General features: G+C 39.2%; 2 protein-coding genes and 1 pseudogene across 4 annotated transcripts in view; all 3 read left to right on the forward strand.

The window, feature by feature from the left end:
• Nucleotides 1-19008, forward strand: part of LOC144664765 (methyltransferase HEMK2-like) — a 206513-nt gene extending 187505 nt beyond the window's left edge. For both annotated transcript variants that reach the window (XR_013572846.1, XR_013572847.1), the window contains exon 4: nucleotides 18996-19008. The gene's annotated coding sequence lies outside the window, so the exon portion shown is untranslated. The remainder of the gene's footprint in view (nucleotides 1-18995) is intronic.
• Nucleotides 172-4507, forward strand: LOC144664757 (potassium channel subfamily K member 15-like). Its single transcript, XM_078525962.1, has 3 exons — nucleotides 172-816; nucleotides 2580-2924; nucleotides 3605-4507. The coding sequence occupies exons 1-3, from the start codon at nucleotides 498-500 to the stop codon at nucleotides 4012-4014; spliced, it is 1074 nt and encodes a 357-aa protein (XP_078382088.1). The 5' UTR covers nucleotides 172-497; the 3' UTR covers nucleotides 4015-4507.
• The window catches only part of LOC144664840 (uncharacterized), a 181182-nt pseudogene continuing 168664 nt past the window's right edge, over nucleotides 7506-20023 (forward strand). Inside the window, exons 1-9 of the transcript XR_013572859.1 lie at nucleotides 7506-7892; nucleotides 8900-9222; nucleotides 10141-10257; nucleotides 10830-11040; nucleotides 12324-12481; nucleotides 13293-13407; nucleotides 14122-14206; nucleotides 14319-14363; nucleotides 14666-17790. The product of XR_013572859.1 is annotated as an uncharacterized LOC144664840 (transcript). The remainder of the gene's footprint in view (nucleotides 7893-8899; nucleotides 9223-10140; nucleotides 10258-10829; nucleotides 11041-12323; nucleotides 12482-13292; nucleotides 13408-14121; nucleotides 14207-14318; nucleotides 14364-14665; nucleotides 17791-20023) is intronic.

Below are 20023 nucleotides of genomic sequence, written 5' to 3' on the forward strand. Positions count from 1 at the left end.
TGTTTTTCTGCACCAAGATTTTTCTCCCGTCTAAAAATATCCACTTACTATTGAACTAATTATATGACTGGGAACATATCTATAAAGGTTCACAAAACCATCTAAGCTCAAAGCTCGACCGCAAAGTTTGTCTGCGTTGTAATAAGCCACAATAACTTACGGACTATTTTTTGCTCAGTACAGTCAGAGATATCGACAATTTGCTTCCTAGGCCTTTATCTGAAGAGATAACCGATTTGAACAGTTCTATACAGGTTTTATTGTAAAACTATTCGACTTTCGCCTCGTTCAACCAGCCATGTCCCCTTCGCAGGTACCGGGTAAAATCGGTGCCTTATTGTGTGCGCGCGTTGAATACAAGAAAATACGCATGTGCAGCCGCGTCAGTACACCGGCTACACATTCAATGACCGCCCGATAAATGATAATGAATTAGTTTTTTATTTTATCTTACGGCTTGACGTCTCGGCCTCAAACTTCGAGGCAATGGAAGGCTTATGGCCCTTAATTTTACGACGGATACAAAGCGTCTGATTTGCCTAGCAGCGTTACTGGGAATTTACCTTTTATCTGGCGCGGTTGTGTTTCAAGTGCTTGAGAACGAAAATGACAAGTTTGAAGTCCAACAGTTGAATTCTGTGAAAAAGTTATTTTTAGAAAAGCATAATATGACGCCGGACGATTTTGACTTCTTGGTGGAGAAGATTGAAAATGCTGTGAAGCATCGATGTGGAGGCGACCCCGATAAATGGTGTACTTCAAGATGGACGTATTACGCTTCAGTGTATTTTACATGGAGTGTTGTTACGACTGTAGGTAAGGCCTCTAGCTTTAAGGCCTAGTAAGAAAAATACAAATGTTTATCGTTTCCGCCCGCTTCATTTTTTGGGGCCGCCGTTTTTTACTATTTGTTATTGAAAAAGTTGGAACGAAAAAACCAACAGGCGTTACTTTCATTTGAACGTAGTTGAAAATTCTGTAAGACATGGCTTTTGTTTGCGTTTTAATACGAACTCAATCCAAAATTTTAAAGCCTCGGTACGCTAGGTCCGTACTGGATAGGTCAATTACCTTGCAGGATTTAAGATAAAGGGAAAAAACATTGATATTCGAACAACACAGACAGGAAATGCAACAAAATAACAAATAAAAAATAACAAAAAAAGGGCGCCCCTTTTTTTTTATAAAAATCCGGGCGAGGAATTTTTTTTTTTACTTGGCCTAATATTGAGTTTCAAATCTAAAGTGTGTGTCGTGCCTTTCTGGGTAATAAGTCGTTTTGTTTTGGTAACACTCCGTAACTATAGTAAACTAATAGGATATGATAAACATTTATTTATCCACTTATCGTCTTTGACGTTTAGCAGCGTTGAGTGAATTTCGTACCTGCTTTATAAATTAGTGGTAGGGAGGCGCGGTGGCCTAATGATTAGCACGCTGGACTCCGTATCGAACAGTCAGGGTTCAAGCCCTGGCCTGGGTTACTGTGTTGTGTTCTTGGGCAAGACACTTAACTCTCATAATGCTTCTCTCCACCCAGGTGTAAAAATGGGTACCGGCGACATAATGCTGGGGGATTAGTTTTGTTTTTTTTTTTTTTTAAAAGGGGATACCCTGCGATAGGGAAGTAGAAATATTCATTGCCGCTTAATGCTATCGAAAAAAGGATTAGCTCCAGCAGTATGGGCCAGCTGACTCGAGGCTTCCCTTTTATAAATGGCTGGCTAAAAGTTATAATTAACATAACAACAAAACAGTTTCCATGATTTATTTGTTATTTGTCTTTTTATTTGCTTTTTAAAATCTTATGTATTCGAACATTATAATTTTTTTTGTAGCTAACTGTTATTTCAGGTAGCTAGCTCCAAACAATATTTCGGGAATGGCGTTTTCTTCTTATATTTTTTTTACGTATATTCCTTACGATTAAATAAATAAATTGTTACTACTGTATCGTAGTACTCCGTACAATGCAACTACGGTTTGAAACGCAGCAAGCCAAGAAAGGTCAAAAATCAGTAAAAATTAGAACAAAATTGATCACCTTTTTTAAGCTAAAAGCAAGATATTATGATCAAATTTTCATTCAGACTTTCAACTTTCCTGTTGTTTCTGTTGTAAATCGCCGAGTAATCGAAAATCTCTGGAGTAGAAGTACCGAAGCTTGAAAATTACTCGCTTGAAAATCCATTGCAAAAAAACCCAGAATTATATAGATAGACTAATTTTTTAACCTGTTTGCGAGTCGCATCGCAATTTCCCCAATCCGAGACGCAATCGCAATCATATATCATATTTTCAGCCCATCTTCCAAAGGGCCACAGGAGTAGAGAGGACACTCCTTGGACCCATAACCGGCAGCACGGGACCAGGATCCAAAACCAGCGCTTCAACCGAGATCAGATTATCAAAACTACTCATTGCCAACCTTTGCGAGCGAAGGCCACTCGCCTCGCCAGTACCGACCCAACTCCCCGCGTCCGCCATTTATGAATAAGGTGTATTCTGTGAAATAAACGCATTGCAAAGTTCATCTTACTTTTTATTGGAACTTATTTCCCTCTCTTCTCTTTCCGCAGGCTATGGTCACTTAGCTCCCAGTACAGTTGGCGGGCGCGTCTTTTGTATGGTTTTCGCCTTATTTGGAATTCCTCTTAACCTCATGGTATTGCGCCATATTGGTGACCGCGTCAATCAACTTATACATTATGTTCATTTTTTGGTAGAAACAAAACTTCTCAAGCGAGAATCTCAACCAGTGACTACAAAGGCACTCATGTGGACATTACTTGTTCTTATAGTCATGCTTTTTGTAGGAGCGTTTCTTTATTTGCAGAAAGAACAGTGGAACTTTCTTGAAGGAGTATATTTCTGTTTTATTACTTTTTCTACCATCGGATTTGGGGACCTGGTACCAAATGGAGGTAAGGGTACGGATATATTGTATATAATAATTAGATGGCGAGCTCGAGGTTTCCATTTAATTAATAGAGTGTTTCTGTCGAGGAACTATCGGCTGATAGTTGCCCTTCGGATATCTGATGTTCTTAAAACAAATATTTACCAAGAAGCGAAGCTTCGACTGCTAGTTCAGTTTATGGTCTAAATTGGTCACGTGATAGTGTTCATCCGCGCAAGACACTGCCAGCCCATAGTGCCTGTCCGAGCAAAATACCCGGATGGATAATAATCGTCACTGAAAATTTCTTTTAAATAAATAAAGGAAATTAACGCGAGAGAAGGGGAAATTTTTTAAAATGAAGAAGATCAAATCGAGTCATGACTTCTCTTGAGATATTTTGGCTCTTGTAAAAAAAAAAAAAAAAACGGAAGCCAAACTGCTCTTTTGAAAGCAAGAATGAACTATAAATACTGCAGATGAAATATCTGTAAAGGATTGAGAAATGATGTTAAGTATCCAGAATGTCGCTCCACTTAAAAAAATGTCGCGGAAATTAACACTCACAAAAATTAACGCGATTTAAATAAACGCGAATTTTGGGAATTTGCGTTAATTTAATGGAGCGGTATTTTCCTGTAATAAGGTAATTAGATGGTCATATTTGTAAAGTATTTATTACTGTTGGCCAATCTTTGTTGTTAGGTCAGGCTCCTACGGATATTTGTAGCATCATAATGGAACTTCTGCGAGCTGTAGTGGTGCTTTTAGGAGTCTCTATGTTCTTTTCCATTATTACGTCCGTGTTAACAGCATCTGAAGAACTTAGAGTCAATTTTCCTGCTGGCAAATATCTGGGTGCCTCAGACACAAGTACAGCGGATTCGTCGGAAGGCATGCGCGAAGACGAACAAGACAGAAATGAGGACCCGGAAGCAAGAATAAACGTAGAAGATATCGAAAGTGGAAGAGGTGATATGGCTGGGGAGACAATTAATGATGATATGTCTAGCAAGGCAACGATTTCTTCTTCACAGGATTCGAAAAATATCGACGAGGAAAAAATAATTGAAAAAGCCGAAGGAAACCAGGAGTCTGGTGGTTCCAATGATTGAATCTGTTAAAAAGTATTATTTTAAAATGATAGTTAGTTTTGTTGAAAAAATGGAAGCACTTCAACCTTGTTAAAGGTTGCTGTGTTTTCTTCATGTGAAAAGAAGCAGGTTTATTAGGATGCCAATTAAAAACGGTTTTCTTTTAGGCGGGCCGGGACGCACTTTGAAAATGAGGTAAATATTCAGCTGAAAAATAGATTAGACCACAGGCTTCCCAAGCTCAAAATTCGACTCTGCATAGGTGGTGTATGGGACAGCTTGTGTATTTCTAGAATTGTATGGGAAGTCACCAATCGTAAAAAAAAAAGAATAAAAGAAAAAAAGATAGTTTTGTACTTTTCCACATCAGAAAACTGAAAGCACGACAAAAGCTAGCAATTATTCAAAGTTTAGCCAGTTGTAATTACAGTCAACTCCCGTTAAAGCGGACACGCTCGGGGCGTTTTTTAGTGTCCGTTTTAGCGAGAGTCCGTAATAGCGGAAGTCTTTTCCAGTCAAACCTCTTTCACGGGGGATCTTTTTTTTTTCCCTAATAGGGGGGGGCCCCAATGGGGGGGGGGCCGGAGGGGGGGGGGGGGTAAATGTTTTAAATTATTATTTCTGATTCAGGCTGCTCCTTTAATTTTTTACGCAATAAATTTCATACTTTTGCGATATGTTCTCAAGTTTGTTCTTTGTTTGTTATGTTGACATGGGGCGGGTCTCAAATGGTTACGGACCAAAAGCAAATCAGCTGTTACTAGCTAACCATTCGTAGAAAGCACGGTCCCGAGACCCGGGTTCATGTAAACACAGTCAAAATTACACAGCCGGTCTCACTAAAAACGAAGCAGTCTAAGTGTTCACACAAGGTCAGTCCTATTTAGTACCGGAACGATTTCAAAACAGGACCTGCTTTTTTGCAAATCCAAACATCGGACTGAGTACTGAGGAGGTGCGAATAGCAGGTCCGAGTTTTGGACCGGCTCCATAGGGAACTAGAATGCATGCCCCCTTGTGAATGTTGCTTTAAGCAAAGACAGCGGTCTAACAACCAATTTGTGATCTCCATTACAGTTCATTTGAAAGAAAATAGAAAAAACAAACAACTGTAAAAAAGTGCGACTTTGTACGACTGAAGTTGACTGAAGTAAAAACCCGCGAGAAAGAAGCTAATTTTTAAGAACCTGTTAGGTTAAAATTTGCCAGTTAGACACTGCCTCCTCCACAGGCTCCGGCCCATGAGCGCGGAGAAGAGAGGGGGGGAGGGGCGAGGCGGGCGAGCGGTGGGTGACCCCCGCCCCCGCTCCTCATAATTACCAGCGTCCCCAACGATCGCAAGCGACTGGGGACGAGGCAGAGTTAGACACTCTCTATATAGGAACCTCTCATCTCTGGCCTAAAATTTTGAAAAAGGTTCTTATTTTTTTAAAATCGATTAAAAATGTTTACTTTTAGGGAACTAAGAAAAGTCGACATTCTGGATCCTCTTTTGGGACACCAATTTAAATCCCATTGTTGAAAATCATCAATTATCATCATTATTGATACAATCACATAAATTCAATCTACCGGTAAATGGTTTGCAGATTTCATATAAGAAAAAGGCTGAATACCACTAAACATTCTGTAAATTTTTCTTCAGAAATCATCCTCGGAGACCCAGGGGCAATAAGTCGGGGCGACGGGCAGCTCATCTGGACGACGGGATTTTCGGGCGAAAGATTACAACAAGCTCGGGAGACTTTCGCCCGAAAATCCCGTCGTCCCGATGAGCTGCCCGTCGCCCCGACTAACTGCCCCTGGGTCTCCGAGAATGTTCAGAAATAAGAACCTACTTAGAACCTAAATTGCCTAAATTTGTGCTAACTTGGGAAAATGAAGGTTCTTACTCGAGGGTTTATACTGTATTACAAAAATACAATTATTTAAATATTTTCGCCAAATGTTTTGTCGATTAGTACACTATTTGTCTTATAAATTTTCGCTAGTGTTTTGTGGATAAACGCATGAGTTGGTTCTTCTGTGCGAACCATTTTTGTTTAACACGACGAGGTTCAAATTAAACGCGAATTGCGGTACACCTCAATTAAAAAAGCTACGTTACGGAGTTTATTTTCGCGGATTTTTTGTTTAAACTGTTCTGAAATTAGTAGTAGGAAACTTGACTAAAAAAACATTAACTTTGAACATCTAAAGGGAAATGTAATCTTATTTCACGTATAGAAATCAAACCACGGTTACAAATAACAAGTTTTCAAAGACGCGCGGAAACAACTTGAACAGTTTAGCCTCAATTTTTCAAGTTGTAATCCATTTCCACCCAAGCCATCCGCAGCCAGCAATTTTTTTTAATAAAAATGGAACGTTATTTTTAGGTTTCCAATGACAGAAATATAAATTTTGGCTGTTAAAAAGAACTGTTAAAATCCGTAACAATGCACCTTTAACCGGCGCTGTAGAATTGATTACTGCTCATACAGACTGTATATCTTATATTATGGCTTTTGTCCTTAAACGGCTCCTATTTTTGCCTCAGTACAGTTTCAAAATCATTTAAAATTTTTTATTTTATTTTATGACATATTCTTATGGTAACAAACAGTAGGGGTCAATCCCTGAAGGCTATCGTACCTGCTCGTTGCTGGTTAGCAAAAATGACAAATTTTAAATGCTCTCTTAAATTTCAATATGCGTAAGACATTTTATGAAAACGTTGCAATGATTGGAGCAAACATCGCGCGAGACTAAAAACGCGCGAAAATGTCCTTCAAGGGTTGTCTGTTAAACGCCTGAATTGTCCGAAGCTGCGAAGTGTAAAACTACTCATTTAACACCTGCAAAACAGCTTCCTTTTTTCGCTCTTGGCTTTAAGAAATCTTTTCTGGAAAGACTGTCTTAGTTGCAAGTCATACCTAATTTTTAAATTACTCGTTAACTTGAACACTGATTCAAGATTCAGGATTTGTCTAAGCCGATTTATTGTTAAAAAAAAAAACTTCTCTGGGGCGGCCAGTTCAAGAAATGTCTAGTCTTGTACCTGCTACAGGTAGACGATCGAAAATGACAAATTTTCTGCCCTCTTAACTTCAATGTCTGTCCGCTTTTGGGCAAACTCGAATCTCAGTGGCAATCCAATTTCAATGAATCATAGACTCAACAACCTTACCGACCAACTTTATGTAACGGTTGTTAAAATTGCTAACGGTAACTTCATTAAGATTTAGTTAAAGGTTGCAGCTTTGTTAATTTGCACACGATTCGTAATGGTCTTTAACGCTCGAAAGAGCAATTCACAAACAATTCGCTCATGTGCTTGCAGCGAGAATTTCGCGCAATTTTATCTAATTTCATGGCTCGTTGGAAGCTTTAGCAGCTCGGCGCATTTGCCTTTGTTCTTAAACACCTTCTTGAATCGTTATTTCGTCAGGACTACGGATCACGTCATTTGATTGTAAAAGGCGATTGACCAGCATGTGATTAAGCGGTCCGTTCTAAAACAGTCGAATGCCGTGATTTGTTTTTTCGCGCGAGCCTTTGACCGCGGGCCATCGCCTCGTTGTTTTTCCAAGGAGAAAATGAAACGAGGAATGACGGAGAGGGCAGGCTAAGTGACCGGCTAAAAACAAAGGAAATATTGATGCGGAAAATGTCTAGAAATGCTCGGCGGGCCCTCGATTCTTCGCCTGGTTTGTTTATTGTGGTTTTTGTCGCCACGCGTTGCTTCGCTGTATACAACAACATACATTGACAAGTGGAGCCGCGGACAAGCTAGCCGAAACCCGAGAGGAAATGCGTTTTATTCCAGTTATCTTCGCAGGAATAGCTCTTGGCTGCCGCAAATAAATCCTATGGCATTTACTTATAGCAGGAGAAACAGCTGGAGGCACGTCCGACGGGTAAGGGCAAAGAAGATGGAAGTGTTAAATTTTGTTTTGTAATTGTTTCAATAAACTATTGTTTTCGGGAGCAGGTAGCTTTCATTAGAAATACCGCCCGCTTTCTGTTTAATAAGAACAGTTAAGCTACTTCTGCGAGTCCCTCCCAGTTAGGAACTGTGTAAAACTTCGGTGGTGTTATTAGAAGAAATTTCATCATTCTAAAACTGGAATAAAAATAAGAATAGGTTTTATTATGATTATTTAGCTCGAACACGAACGTGATCTTGCCTGATAAACAAGACGTTTTTTAGTTAGGACTTAGCCAAATAAGGGTAAAATTAAAAAAAAAAATAAGCGAGGTATCAGATCTATAGGAGGTGTGGGAGCAGTATAGTTCCTGAAACTAGGGTGCGAATTGTGAAACATATTTAAATAATGTTCACAAGATTTAAGTTTGTTTCGCGCGTTTAACCTGTATATACGTATCGGGCGTGTTCTAACAAAACTGTCAATGTAACGTAAAAAAAAAACAGTCAGAATTTGGAGACTCAGGTCCCCGTGAAAAAAGGCGCATGTGCATTCACTGTAAACAGAATTAAAATAGTGTACCAGCTAAAACTGACAATCAGTAGTTAAAGGTACTAGTTGGTAGTTTCTATGTGATTTTCGGCGCCACAGATCAACAGGCTAAAGAAATTCGTCTTTTTAACTATGTCCCATTCAGGTTAGGCTAAGTTGCAACTGTAAACTAGCCCGAAACTAGCGATTGGAAGTAATTTATACAGTCAGCTGTTGAGGATTTAATGGTTGAACTTGATTTGCGTGATTCCTGGTCACTTAGGCGTTACAAATATTCGCTTGCGCGACGTAACGGGTGGAAGGCATGGACCTAGGGATGCGTGACCGAAACGAATTGACCGAAAGAAGCATTGCATTACGTTCAATCAGTGCGCGTTGCATATTGTCTCCACATCGCAATCTTGATAAACCACAACACAAAATTGCTTTTTAATTTTATTTTTAAGCGACAAGATATTTATGACGGCTCGGACTACGACTGGGAAGGTTTTCCAGGCGAGGATACTCCAACGTGGCCCCCGGATTACAACTCGTGGCCTCAAACAGCAGCTCCGACTCAGGCACCTCCCCAGGTACCACCTCAGTACCCACAACTAGCCCCCACCCAGACACCTGTCCAGGCACCATCATACCAAGTACCCGCTGTGATGCCCACCCAGATGAGGGTTCCGTTAGGTTCTCAGTTAATGCCCCAAGCAAGACGGCCTCCAATTTCAAGACCGCAGGCACAAGTATGGCCACCTCGAGTTAAACCTCAAAATGATATGAAGTAAGTATAAGCATGCAAGAGGATAGTATTTGAGAATTTATTTTAAACTGCTACGTTTCCTCACAGTAAACGATTCAAAGATTTAATTTAAGAGATAAAATTAAAAAAAATATTATCTATTCTTACCGAAATAACATCTATTTAAAGCCAACCTCGTTCCATAGCTTTCCCTTGGTAATTTGGTAACCAAGGTAAAAACCCTGGGAACGAGATTGTTTAAAAGCTTGCAACCAAAAAATTTCTCAGTTCTTTCCTTTCATTGAAAATATGCAGTTAATTATCTCAAATCAGTAAGAAACACCAAATCACTTTTGCCTTAGGCCTTTATTAAAAAAATTGTACAATACTTCTTACAATAAATATTACGTTTATGTTACTAAGGCGCGTTAAAACAATGCAGGAAACGGTAAACAACACATGAAACATATTGCTAGATTCAATTTTAACACACGAGAAGGTTTGTGATTTTAAAGCACTGAATATCAGTCTGTGTGTTATTCGATTTCGGTACATAGGTTGTAGATCTGACACGGTTGCGAAATGTGTAAGATAAAACGACTAGGTTTATCTGGTTATAACTGTCTCGAACGTGTCCATTATGGGTAGCTGTTTGGCTCCGGACGGAACAGTTTAGATTCGACCCCAACTGGCCAGGGACACTGTGTTAAATTCTTGGACATGCAAGACACTTTACTCTTACAGTGCCTCTCTCCACCAGCGAGTATAAATGATTAGCTGCGAACTTTTAGGACAACCTGACAAGATACTGAGGGAGCAACCTCGTTCCCAGGGTCTCTCGCTCGCTCTGGGGGGGGGGAAGACCCTGTCAACGAGGTTGCTGGGGGAGTAGCATTACTACTAGTTGCCTTATGAAGTCTTCGTTTTCACCTTCACTTACATTGCATCTTTATAACACAGGTTTCCTATAAAGTTTGAAGCACACAATGCATCACGGGTATGCAGTCCTGGACCACCTTTGGCTGTTAATCCGCTGTTCAGGAACTGCCTTGTCATTGGGGACTCCATCTCACTCGGGTAGATATTAAATTATTATATATTCTAGGTTCAGTGCAGGCCAGGTAACATTATTAGGAGAGTGTGCTTTGAAGCTTTCTACAACAAGAATCTCATAGTCTCGCTAGTTTGCGGTTGATTAATGGTTCTCAAGCTAGTTGAGAGCTCTAAAGAAATGAAAAAGCGATAATCAAATAAACTTTAAACTCTCTAATAAGTCAGATTCTCTACATGTTTGGACACATGACTTTCCCAGTAAATACCTTCCCCTAAATCATTACGGTTATCACGGAATTTGCGTTATGTGATTTAGACGGTTTGAAAAAATTCATTATGTCAGGAATAACTATTTTTTTAGACGATTTTCAAGTTCAATTTTAAACATAAAAAAAGGTTAAAATTTTTAAAAAAAAAAAAAAAGGGGGGAGAATAAAGTTCCGCTTTTTCCCGAAAATACTAGTCAATTGATCACCCCTGATTAGAGACTTCTTGTTACAGAATGGAGTTACACATTGTTACTTCTGCTACATGACGTAAATGGATCGTGCCTTGCTCTTTTCCTTTCATTAAAAATCACACGTGTTTCACTTCAGGTATCTGACAACTGTCAAGGGCCAACTTCAAGGTTTGTGTCAGGTCCAGCACGCGCCATTTGCTAAGGGGTCTGGGGCGGTGGATTCGAGATATGGCCTGGAATGCCTGTCCATGATGCTTCGCACGACGGCACTGGAACCAACCAGCTATGACGCAATCGTGTTCAATTTTGGAATGCACGATATCAACTACAGCAAGATGTTCCCTGAAGTTAGTGCATGATGTCCGTTCTTTTCCAGTGGCTTTTAAGCCGAGATATAGAGCTTTTAAAGGGACTGCAGTCGTTGTGTCACCCACAATTGACCACTGCTCACCATTAGAGTTCTCAGTAGCTCAGTGGTTAGAGCGTCCGACTAGTGTACGGAAGGTCGTGGTTCGAGTCCCATCTGTGAACCAGAATTTTTTCGGAGTTCTTTCTCTCCACACATCAATCCATTATTATTATTTAAAGGGACTATGTCACGGATTTACCAGATTTTTGAACAGCCAAAATTTATATTTGTGTCGCAGGAAACCTAAAAATAATAGTCTTTTTATGTAAAATTATGTAAGAGCACTGAAACTGTTAAGGAGCATCTTAAGCTGCGGATGGCTCGGATGGAAACGGATTGCAACTTGAGAAATTAAGGCTTACGTTTTCAAGTTGTGTCCGCGCGTCTTCCAAAAAAAAAAATCGATATTTGTAGCCGTAGCTTGATTTCTATCCGCACATTAAGGTTAAATCTTCCTTTACATGTTCAAAGATAATGGTGTTTTATGGGTTAAGTTGCCTTCCACTAATTTCATGACAGTTTAGGCTAAAAGCTGCGAAATCCCCGTGACGTAGCTCCTTAGGGACGGACCATTATTTTTTTGGAGGGGGGGGGGGGCGGGGGATGAACAATATTGAAAAAAATTGTTTGCAGGGCCTGGAAAGACAAAATAAATTGTTTGCAAACACGATATGTATAACAAAAAATAATAAGAATTTCGAAAAAAATGCTTGCAGAGGTGCATAAACTAAAAAAAAAAGTTTGCAGAGGAAAATTTTTCATCCCCGCCCCCCCTCCAAAAAAAATAATGGTCCGTCCCTTAACGTCAGCTATGTTTATAACAACATCCTCTGGCCGGGTGCAAAGAACGAGGTTTGGACTGTTAAGTGTTTATATGTGGGATCTCTACTTTTCGACTAATCCAGAGTCACTGACTAAAAAGTATCTTTTTTATCCACATTACTCTAAAAGCCAATTAACCGTGAACACGTTGAGTTGATTTTGACAGGTCAATTGTGTAGCTACCAATCAGATGCGAGATGAAACTAGGACAAAAGCAAACAAACGTCTCAATCAGTCACGAAACGACTCCTCGATCGCTTTTCCTTGAAAAAAATGACCGTTATCCTGTCGTTTTTTTATTGCTGCGATAATGTGGATGGGTGAGGTGTGTTTGTGGAAGCCAATACACTATCACTATCTAGGGTGAATAATAACAAGATTGCAATATTTTTCTCGTAGGAATTTGTCCCATTAGAGGAATATGGACAGAATCTGATGAAGATAAAACAGCTACTTCTTGAGAGTGGAGCTCAAGTGGCGTTTGCTCTTACAACTCCCGTTCCTATCGCTGGACGAAGAAACGAGAGAGTTGTTGCTTACAACAAGGAGGCTAGAAGGTAGCAGTGAAAATACTATACAAAAACCGGTCAACTTCATATTGTTCTCAATATAGACACCAGTCGGGGAAACAAGTGCCAGTTGAAAGCACTTCTCCGAAAAGTGACTGAGCCCGCGGTTTTCGTCCCAGAAGTTGCTCATCAACATGACGTGTTTGTAAGCGCAATTGCTTTCGGAGTAGTCGTGAGCGCTCGCGCTAGTTTTTGATTGGATGAAATAATTCGGACATTCTTCGAGTTGCTTCAATGAAGATTTGCCAAAACGGCACTTATTCCCCCGACTGACACTGTTCTGTCCAATTTTTTTCGCGATGCTTTTATTTTATGGGGAAAGCGCAAGATAAAACGTGACAGCTATTCCTAAACGTCCCCTAAACTTCATTTGGCCCGCCGAAAGTGCGCTAGCGAATATAAGCTATTACAAATTTGCGTTGAGGTTAAATTTTACCCTTGGTACAATTTAGTAGTTTCCTTTGTTCTGGTGTACGGTAATATATGACAATGATATTATAAAACAAAGGAAATACCAAACTGTACCAATGGTTAAATTGAATCACAACAAATACATCATAAAATTGCTCGCTAAAATTAAATAAAAAACAAATTCCATGTAACGTTCCGCTCATTTCACGCAAGTCTCCGAAAATCAAATTAAATCCCTTTAAATTATCACCTTTACCTGGTCTGCAACATTCATTTTTGATTTTTCTATAACTGCAATGTTCCTTAGTAGTGGAGCGATTAAACTTACACTGAAATACGTGAGTTTTATTTATTAGTTTTTAATTTAACTTATTTCATTGTGTTCAAGAGTAATGGAGGAGGGAAAGAGGGTAGAGATTGTGGACCTGCATGCCGCTGTCATACAGGAGTGCGGAGAGCCGCCTTACAAAACCTGCAGTATTATGAGACGACCGCGAGATGTGGTGAGATATTCAAGACTCCCATTTTGCTTGATGGAATTTTTCCCGCGTAAATTACACGGTCTGTACATAAAACGGTTTTCACTTGAGTGTCAAAAGAAATACGCGTTTGCATTGGTGGTTTTGCATTACTACGCTTTGTGATTGGTTTAAAAATTTCACGCCACTTTTTCAGCCAATCAGAAGTGAAACAAAACCATTCCTGGCTCACTCGCACACATTTTCCCGCGCTTCGTGCCGGCTACATGTATTTGCTTCGAGTTTTGATTGGTTCACTGGATTGTCTGTGTCCTTTGTGATTGGGTAGAGTAATTACTTTGCTTTTGGTTTTACGACACTCAATTGAAAACTGCTTTACTTTTTTAGCGGCTAGCCGTTAACGGTACGTTTTTAGCGGTTAGTGATAAATAGTTAGTGATATGTGGTACGTCGAAATAGCTTTTTAAAGAGTTTTTCCGGGCTGTTCCGGTGTTTCCAGCTTTAGTACATTTCACTGCAATTGGCGTAGTTGAATTCGTCGTTTGAGTCGTTTTAGCCCTGGCACGAATCCCTTATAAGTAAGCAATGAATTCTCGAGATGCAGGGTCAAGATAACCATTCTTGACATAGCACTGGTGTTGTGTTCTTAAAAAGAAATTTAGCTGTTCGGAATATGGGTGTGAATGCTTTTTTTCCTTTGATTGATGCATCTTCTTCTCTTTTGTTTATTTTTTCCAGCATTTTAATCCCAAAGGAAGTCGCCTTCTTGGAATGAAAGTGGGAGCTGCATTAAGAAGCCTTTTGTCCAAATCTAAACCTCGAGGTTAGTAGTTTTGTGAAAGTGAACTATGTTACACAGATTTTATACCTTGCCTTTCTGTTCAATGCATTCTCACGATATACACAATTTTAACTAACTTCATTATCATGTTTAGGTCAATTTTCTCCCCCAAGAGCTCCTGAACTGTCGGCAAGAGAAGGTTGGAAACACATTTACTTTAAAATTTAGACATGCTTATAAAATATAAAATATTAGCATATTTTATTAAAGTAATATAATTTGTGGAGATGTGGATGAAAAAGACCAGTAGTATATAACACGGGGTAGTCGTTGGGCTGGCAAGTTCTTATCTGCATGAAAATACGTCACTTTGTCTAGATATGGTTATACACTTAACAATAAAGTGAACTGATATGGAGATCTACTGAGAAATAAAAGACTGATGGCTGATATTAAATTAAGTGAACTTGTAACATTTTAATACCAGGTCATTTATTGCAGGGCTGGCAAGTTCATATCTGCACGACGATATGTCATTTTGTCCTGATATGGTAACCCGTTGCCCTGCACACACCACATGTTGCGAGGATTTGTTGTCCTTGACTGGATATGGCTGCTGTATGCACCGTGACGCCGTCAGTTGCCCGGACAACTGGCATTGCTGTCCTAGAGGATCGCACTGCTCCCCTAATTGTAACTTTCGAACGTGCAAATGTCTCTTCCCTTCTTCACATCCTGTAGATGCGACAAAGTCTAACAAGGAAACAGAAGAAAGCAAATCGCTTTCTGGATCACATTCTGTGAGTGTTAAGGCGGTTAAAGAAAGTAAAGATAAGAAGATAGTGCCAAAGACACAAAAGGAACAGAAGAAGAAACACAAGGCACACAAAGATACGAATAGAACGAAATCAGGAAAGAAGGCTAATGGCAAGTTAAAACACAAACCCAGCTTGAAAGATAAGAAGAACAATAAGCACAAGCCAATTCAAAAGAAAAAGGAAAGAAAGAAGACTAACAAATTGAGAAGTAAAGCAAAGGATAACGGTTCTAAATCAAACAAACTGAAGAAATTGAAGAAAACGAAGTCAATCCAGAAAATGAACAAAAAAGTTGTTAAGGCGCACAAGACTCATCAAAAGACTAATTTCCATCCCACAATAAAACAGCACTGGGTAGCAACGTTTGATCATAGTCTTGGTGCACTTAAGAAGCACAAACCAAATATCAAATTTTCGCACACTTGGGGAAAAAGAAAGCACCAGAAATTGTCTTTCAAATCGAACGGAAACACGAGCAACAGACTCGAAAAGAGTGCTTCTATGACAGATGAATTGAAACATCTTATTGTTAATCATCGAAAGGAAAAGCTACGAAGAAGATTTAAGCTCCGCGTTCACGGTGGTCATGTTAAGCATTTGCATGGTAGTCATAGAAAAAGCCTTACTGGTGGAGGGAAGCAAACTGCAAGAAAGAAGCAGAAAGAAGGAGCGATTCACCCGCATCACACGCAAAATATTTTTAAGAAACATAATTCAAAATCCAATGTTAGAAACAAAAATGTTAAGGAACACAAGACGCCTAAAAAGGTGAAAAAGAATCAGAGTATACACACAGAAAAGATGCGAGGGCATGGAAACCGTGTTAATGTCAATGTGTTTAATAATTTGAGGCAAGCATTACACGAAAAAGTATTGGCAAAAGAGAACGTTTCCTTGAAATTAGATTCATCCAAACTTAAAGGAGAGATTGTTGAACATTTGGCTAATACCACTGTTAAAAACAACACTGGAGAATTAGGAAAGGGCAAAAGCGACAGTCTATTGAAAAGTGAAAAACCCACAGATTCTGCGAAAGGCCTTCACATAACATCATCCAAGGAGAAAATGCCATTAGATTTCAATAAAAATGACCCACAAGAAATGACTACAGATTGGAAGAAAGTGTCAAACACCTCAAGTAATGCTTCTACCAACACTGAAGATTCGGAGAATTTTACTTCGATCAATTCCACATCTGTTAGTGTTGCTTCCACTGTAAAAGAAGGAGAGTATTATAGTAACACTGCAGCAGATAGCGCTTCAAATGACACAATTACAGGGGAAAGTTTACAAACTAATAAAGACAAATCAAGAACAAGTTCGTTTGTCATAATTAAGCCAAACTATAGTGGAACCGACGAAAGAACTACAGGACAAAATCAAAACAGTGTGGAAGCTAATGGAAATGTAAAAAATGGCGCTAGTCAGAATCATAACGCATTTGCTACAATTGCTGCGAAAAATGTCTCGAATGCGGGCACTGATGGAGTGGCAAGCACAATCAAGCGAGGACGGATCAAGTCGCCAGTGGTAGTGGACTGGGCATGGAAACTGATGAATTCTTTATTGGTCCTGCGAGTGGCGTAGAGACGTCAACTTCACTTAGTGGCGACAATGAGGATTCATTTATTGATGAGCACATTAAGGTGTTCCTTGGGGAAGAAGAAGCGTCAAGTTCAACAAACGATTCGGAGAAATATGAGATTCCAAAAGAATTTCCTTCAGGAGATTCGTTATCAGAAAGCTCCACAAATGAAGATTATGGCTTATACAAGACATCACCATTGACAAACATATATATGGAATCTGGTAGTGCGGAGACTGCCAGTGGCTCTAGTTTTGAGACGGTTTCTACAGAATCTGGTAGTGATCTTCATTTTGGAGGTGAAGGTGATAATGATGAAGACCGGGATCTTGACGAAAGAAACTTTTTCTCCAGTGGCAAAGATGACATTCATCAGTCGGGATTGTTTCCTTCAAGCAGAAGGAATAGTTTTAACCACATGCAAAAGTTTAAAAATGCAGACGATAAACAAAGCTCTGATCTTCAAAATGGAGATGTAGCTTTCCAGCAGTTTATCGACTGATCTCTCACAAATGAGATACAATGATTGGGATGACGCAGGAGAAACGTACAGTAGAGTTGGAAGTGATTACTATGAATCAAGTACAGACGAGTGGGGTAGTGGAGAGGACGAGTCTTCCTCCGCAAGTTTCTCTTCTCAAACCAAGCCAATTTCTTTAAGGAACTATAAAACTACAAATAATTCAAATATCGTTAACTCACTTTATCAAAACAGTGGCCATTTGGATGATGAAGAAAACGAAGACGAGGGGTGGCTAGTGATGAAGATATGAACTTGGAAAAAAGAAACCATATCTTCGTTTCGCCAACAGAAGATCAAAAGCGATCTCGCGATGAAACAGAGCTCAGAGTCAAAACAATGGATGGGGAAAACAACGACGACTTTTCGTCGTGGGAAGATAAAGAACTGGAGCAGTTGTTATACTGGTTGTCTATAGCAACAGAAGATGATAATAACGAGGTTAAACAAATAATGGCTCACAAATATATGCGGCGTTTAAGGCCAAAACCTACATCTGGGTATTCAAGACTTCAAGACAGGCTGTTGCAAAAGATATTTCCCGATTTCTCTAACACCGAACGCGAGGAATTCAAAGAAAGAAATGACAAAGAGAAAGAGACATTTCTTATGGACGCGTCACCGGTCTTAACTACGAGTGGCAGCGGGATTGAAACGAGCAATTGACGTGTTGAACTTTTTCGGATCGGAATGTTCCGATGACGTACACAAGTACACAAGAAACAGAAAAGCTAAGGAAAATAAACATCAAATAGAGAAGGAATAGACAATTTAGTTCAATACTGGAAGCCGGTTGAATTACTCAGCCTTGCGAAGTTAATACTAAATTCATAAACCTCTCTTAGGCTTTTTTAGTAATCTAGATAGTTCATTTCTGTGCTGAAATTAGAAAAGTTTAATTTGGTTGAAACAGATAGATAGCCAAACATTAAATACGTTTGGCCAATCCAACAGACAGTCCAGCCTCACACAAGGGGTTACTTCTGAGACCGCATGTAGAGGTGTAAATAAAAGAGTCCTCGTAAGGGACCAAGCCTCAATGTCCCCTATAATATGGCAACTTTTATCCGAGTACTTAACTAGTTTAAGTGACGTAAAAGCTCTAGAAACATGATTAACGCCCTTTTAAAGCACTTCATTATGCCATCAGATATTTGATTTACAGAAGTCCCCTTCCAATGAGCTCCTATCTTTAAAGGGTTTTTGTCACGGATTTTACCAGATTCTTGAGTAGCCAAAATTTATATTTGTGTCGCAGGAAACCTAAAAAAATAATAGTCCATTTTCATTAACAATTTCTTTATTAGAGCACTAAATCTGTTAACGAGCGTCTTTGGCTGCGGATGGCTCGGATGGAAATAGATTGCAACTTGAAACATTAAGGCTTTTTAAGTTGTTTCCGCGCGTCTTCAAAATATCGATATTTATAGCCCTAGCTTAATTTCTATACACAAATTAAGGTTATATCTTTCTACCACTAATTTCAGAACAGTCTAGACCAAAAATCTGCGAAATCACCATGTCGTAGCTGCTTTAAAAAGCCCTCAATCATAAATCTTGAAAGAAATTTTGTGGAGGAGGGGTGGGGTTATAGAGCATTTATTGTAGTTTAACCATAACAGAAAATAGAATATAATCAATAACAAGATATTTTTGATATTATTTATAGACCCAAATATGGCGGCTGTTAATTTTCTAACTTAAAGATAAAGTCAAAGTAAATCAGTGTATGAAGTTTAAAGAGTATTCCTTTATCTAATGGGAAGTTACAGGGGCATTTATATTGCCAAAAACATGAAAATGAGGCTAGGCAGGCCAGGGTGACTTTTTCCATACAAATCTTTTAAATTTTAATGGGTCATAACTTTGCAGCCATTTAACCCAAAACACTGAAACATCTCAGAATAGCATAATATTTCACATATATTTAAGTGCCACCATCAGCGTGTTAAGAAACTTGACCAAACAACAGAAATGAATGGCAACCGTTTTTGCATAAGGTCTATGCATCTTTTAATTTGCTTTGAACATAGCGAGCGGTCAAGTTGTTTGCTTTGATACTATTTTATACTGCAAATGTTCTCTTGATGAGAACCCTTTTTACTCTTTTTTATTGTAACTGTTTTACTATTACACTCGTAGCTTACAAAACGCCGTTGACAACACCCGAAAATCACGTTGTTTTACTCCACTCAATGATTACCTTGTTTATGTATATAGTGACCATTAACAATACATTTATAATAAATAACTGATCAAGTGACAGTCTAAAAAGCGTTCTCATTAGTTTAACTTTATGAGGGTAAAAAGCACGCAGCTTACGAATTCTCTCGACATCATCTGCTGTGCTGGTTATAAGACCATTACAAATATCCCTTTTTCGCAAACAACAAGGTCCCGCTGACAAAGAGGGACAGGCAGCTCTTGAAACGAGAATGGCATGCATGTAGAATGCGTCACTTCTCTCTCACTTTAGAAAAACCGTTTCTAGTTAAAATAACTCGACTGTTGGTGCTGCTTCCCCGTTGTCTGTTTTATAGAGTTCCCTGTATAATTTTCAAATGGGTATTTACTACATTAATCTCATTTCTTGAAGGTCCTGTCAATGAGCGTTTTAACAAGCCCCATTTCGTAGCAAAGGGGTGTAAAGCTTAAATTGGTAAGCATGCAAGCCCGTGAAGGTCTTTTTGCGGTATACGGTGGTGACAGGGAATTGTGGGGATTTGTTGTTCAATAGCACATATCAAGAAAAGGAAGAACGTGGTTACTCTCCATCTCTACATAGAAATAGTATATCAGGATGTTGATTGTTAATGAAATTAAAGAAAAGGTCAGCATCCCGTTCCGAGTTGAAAAGGTAAAAAGTGTCGTCCACATAACAACGGTAGAATAAAACCTGGGAATCCTTATACTGTTCTAACCAGATTTTCTCGTGG

Source organism: Oculina patagonica, chromosome 9 (genome assembly GCF_052425735.1).
Source record: "Oculina patagonica isolate OP01 chromosome 9, crgOcupat, whole genome shotgun sequence".
NCBI lineage: Eukaryota > Metazoa > Cnidaria > Anthozoa > Scleractinia > Oculinidae > Oculina > Oculina patagonica.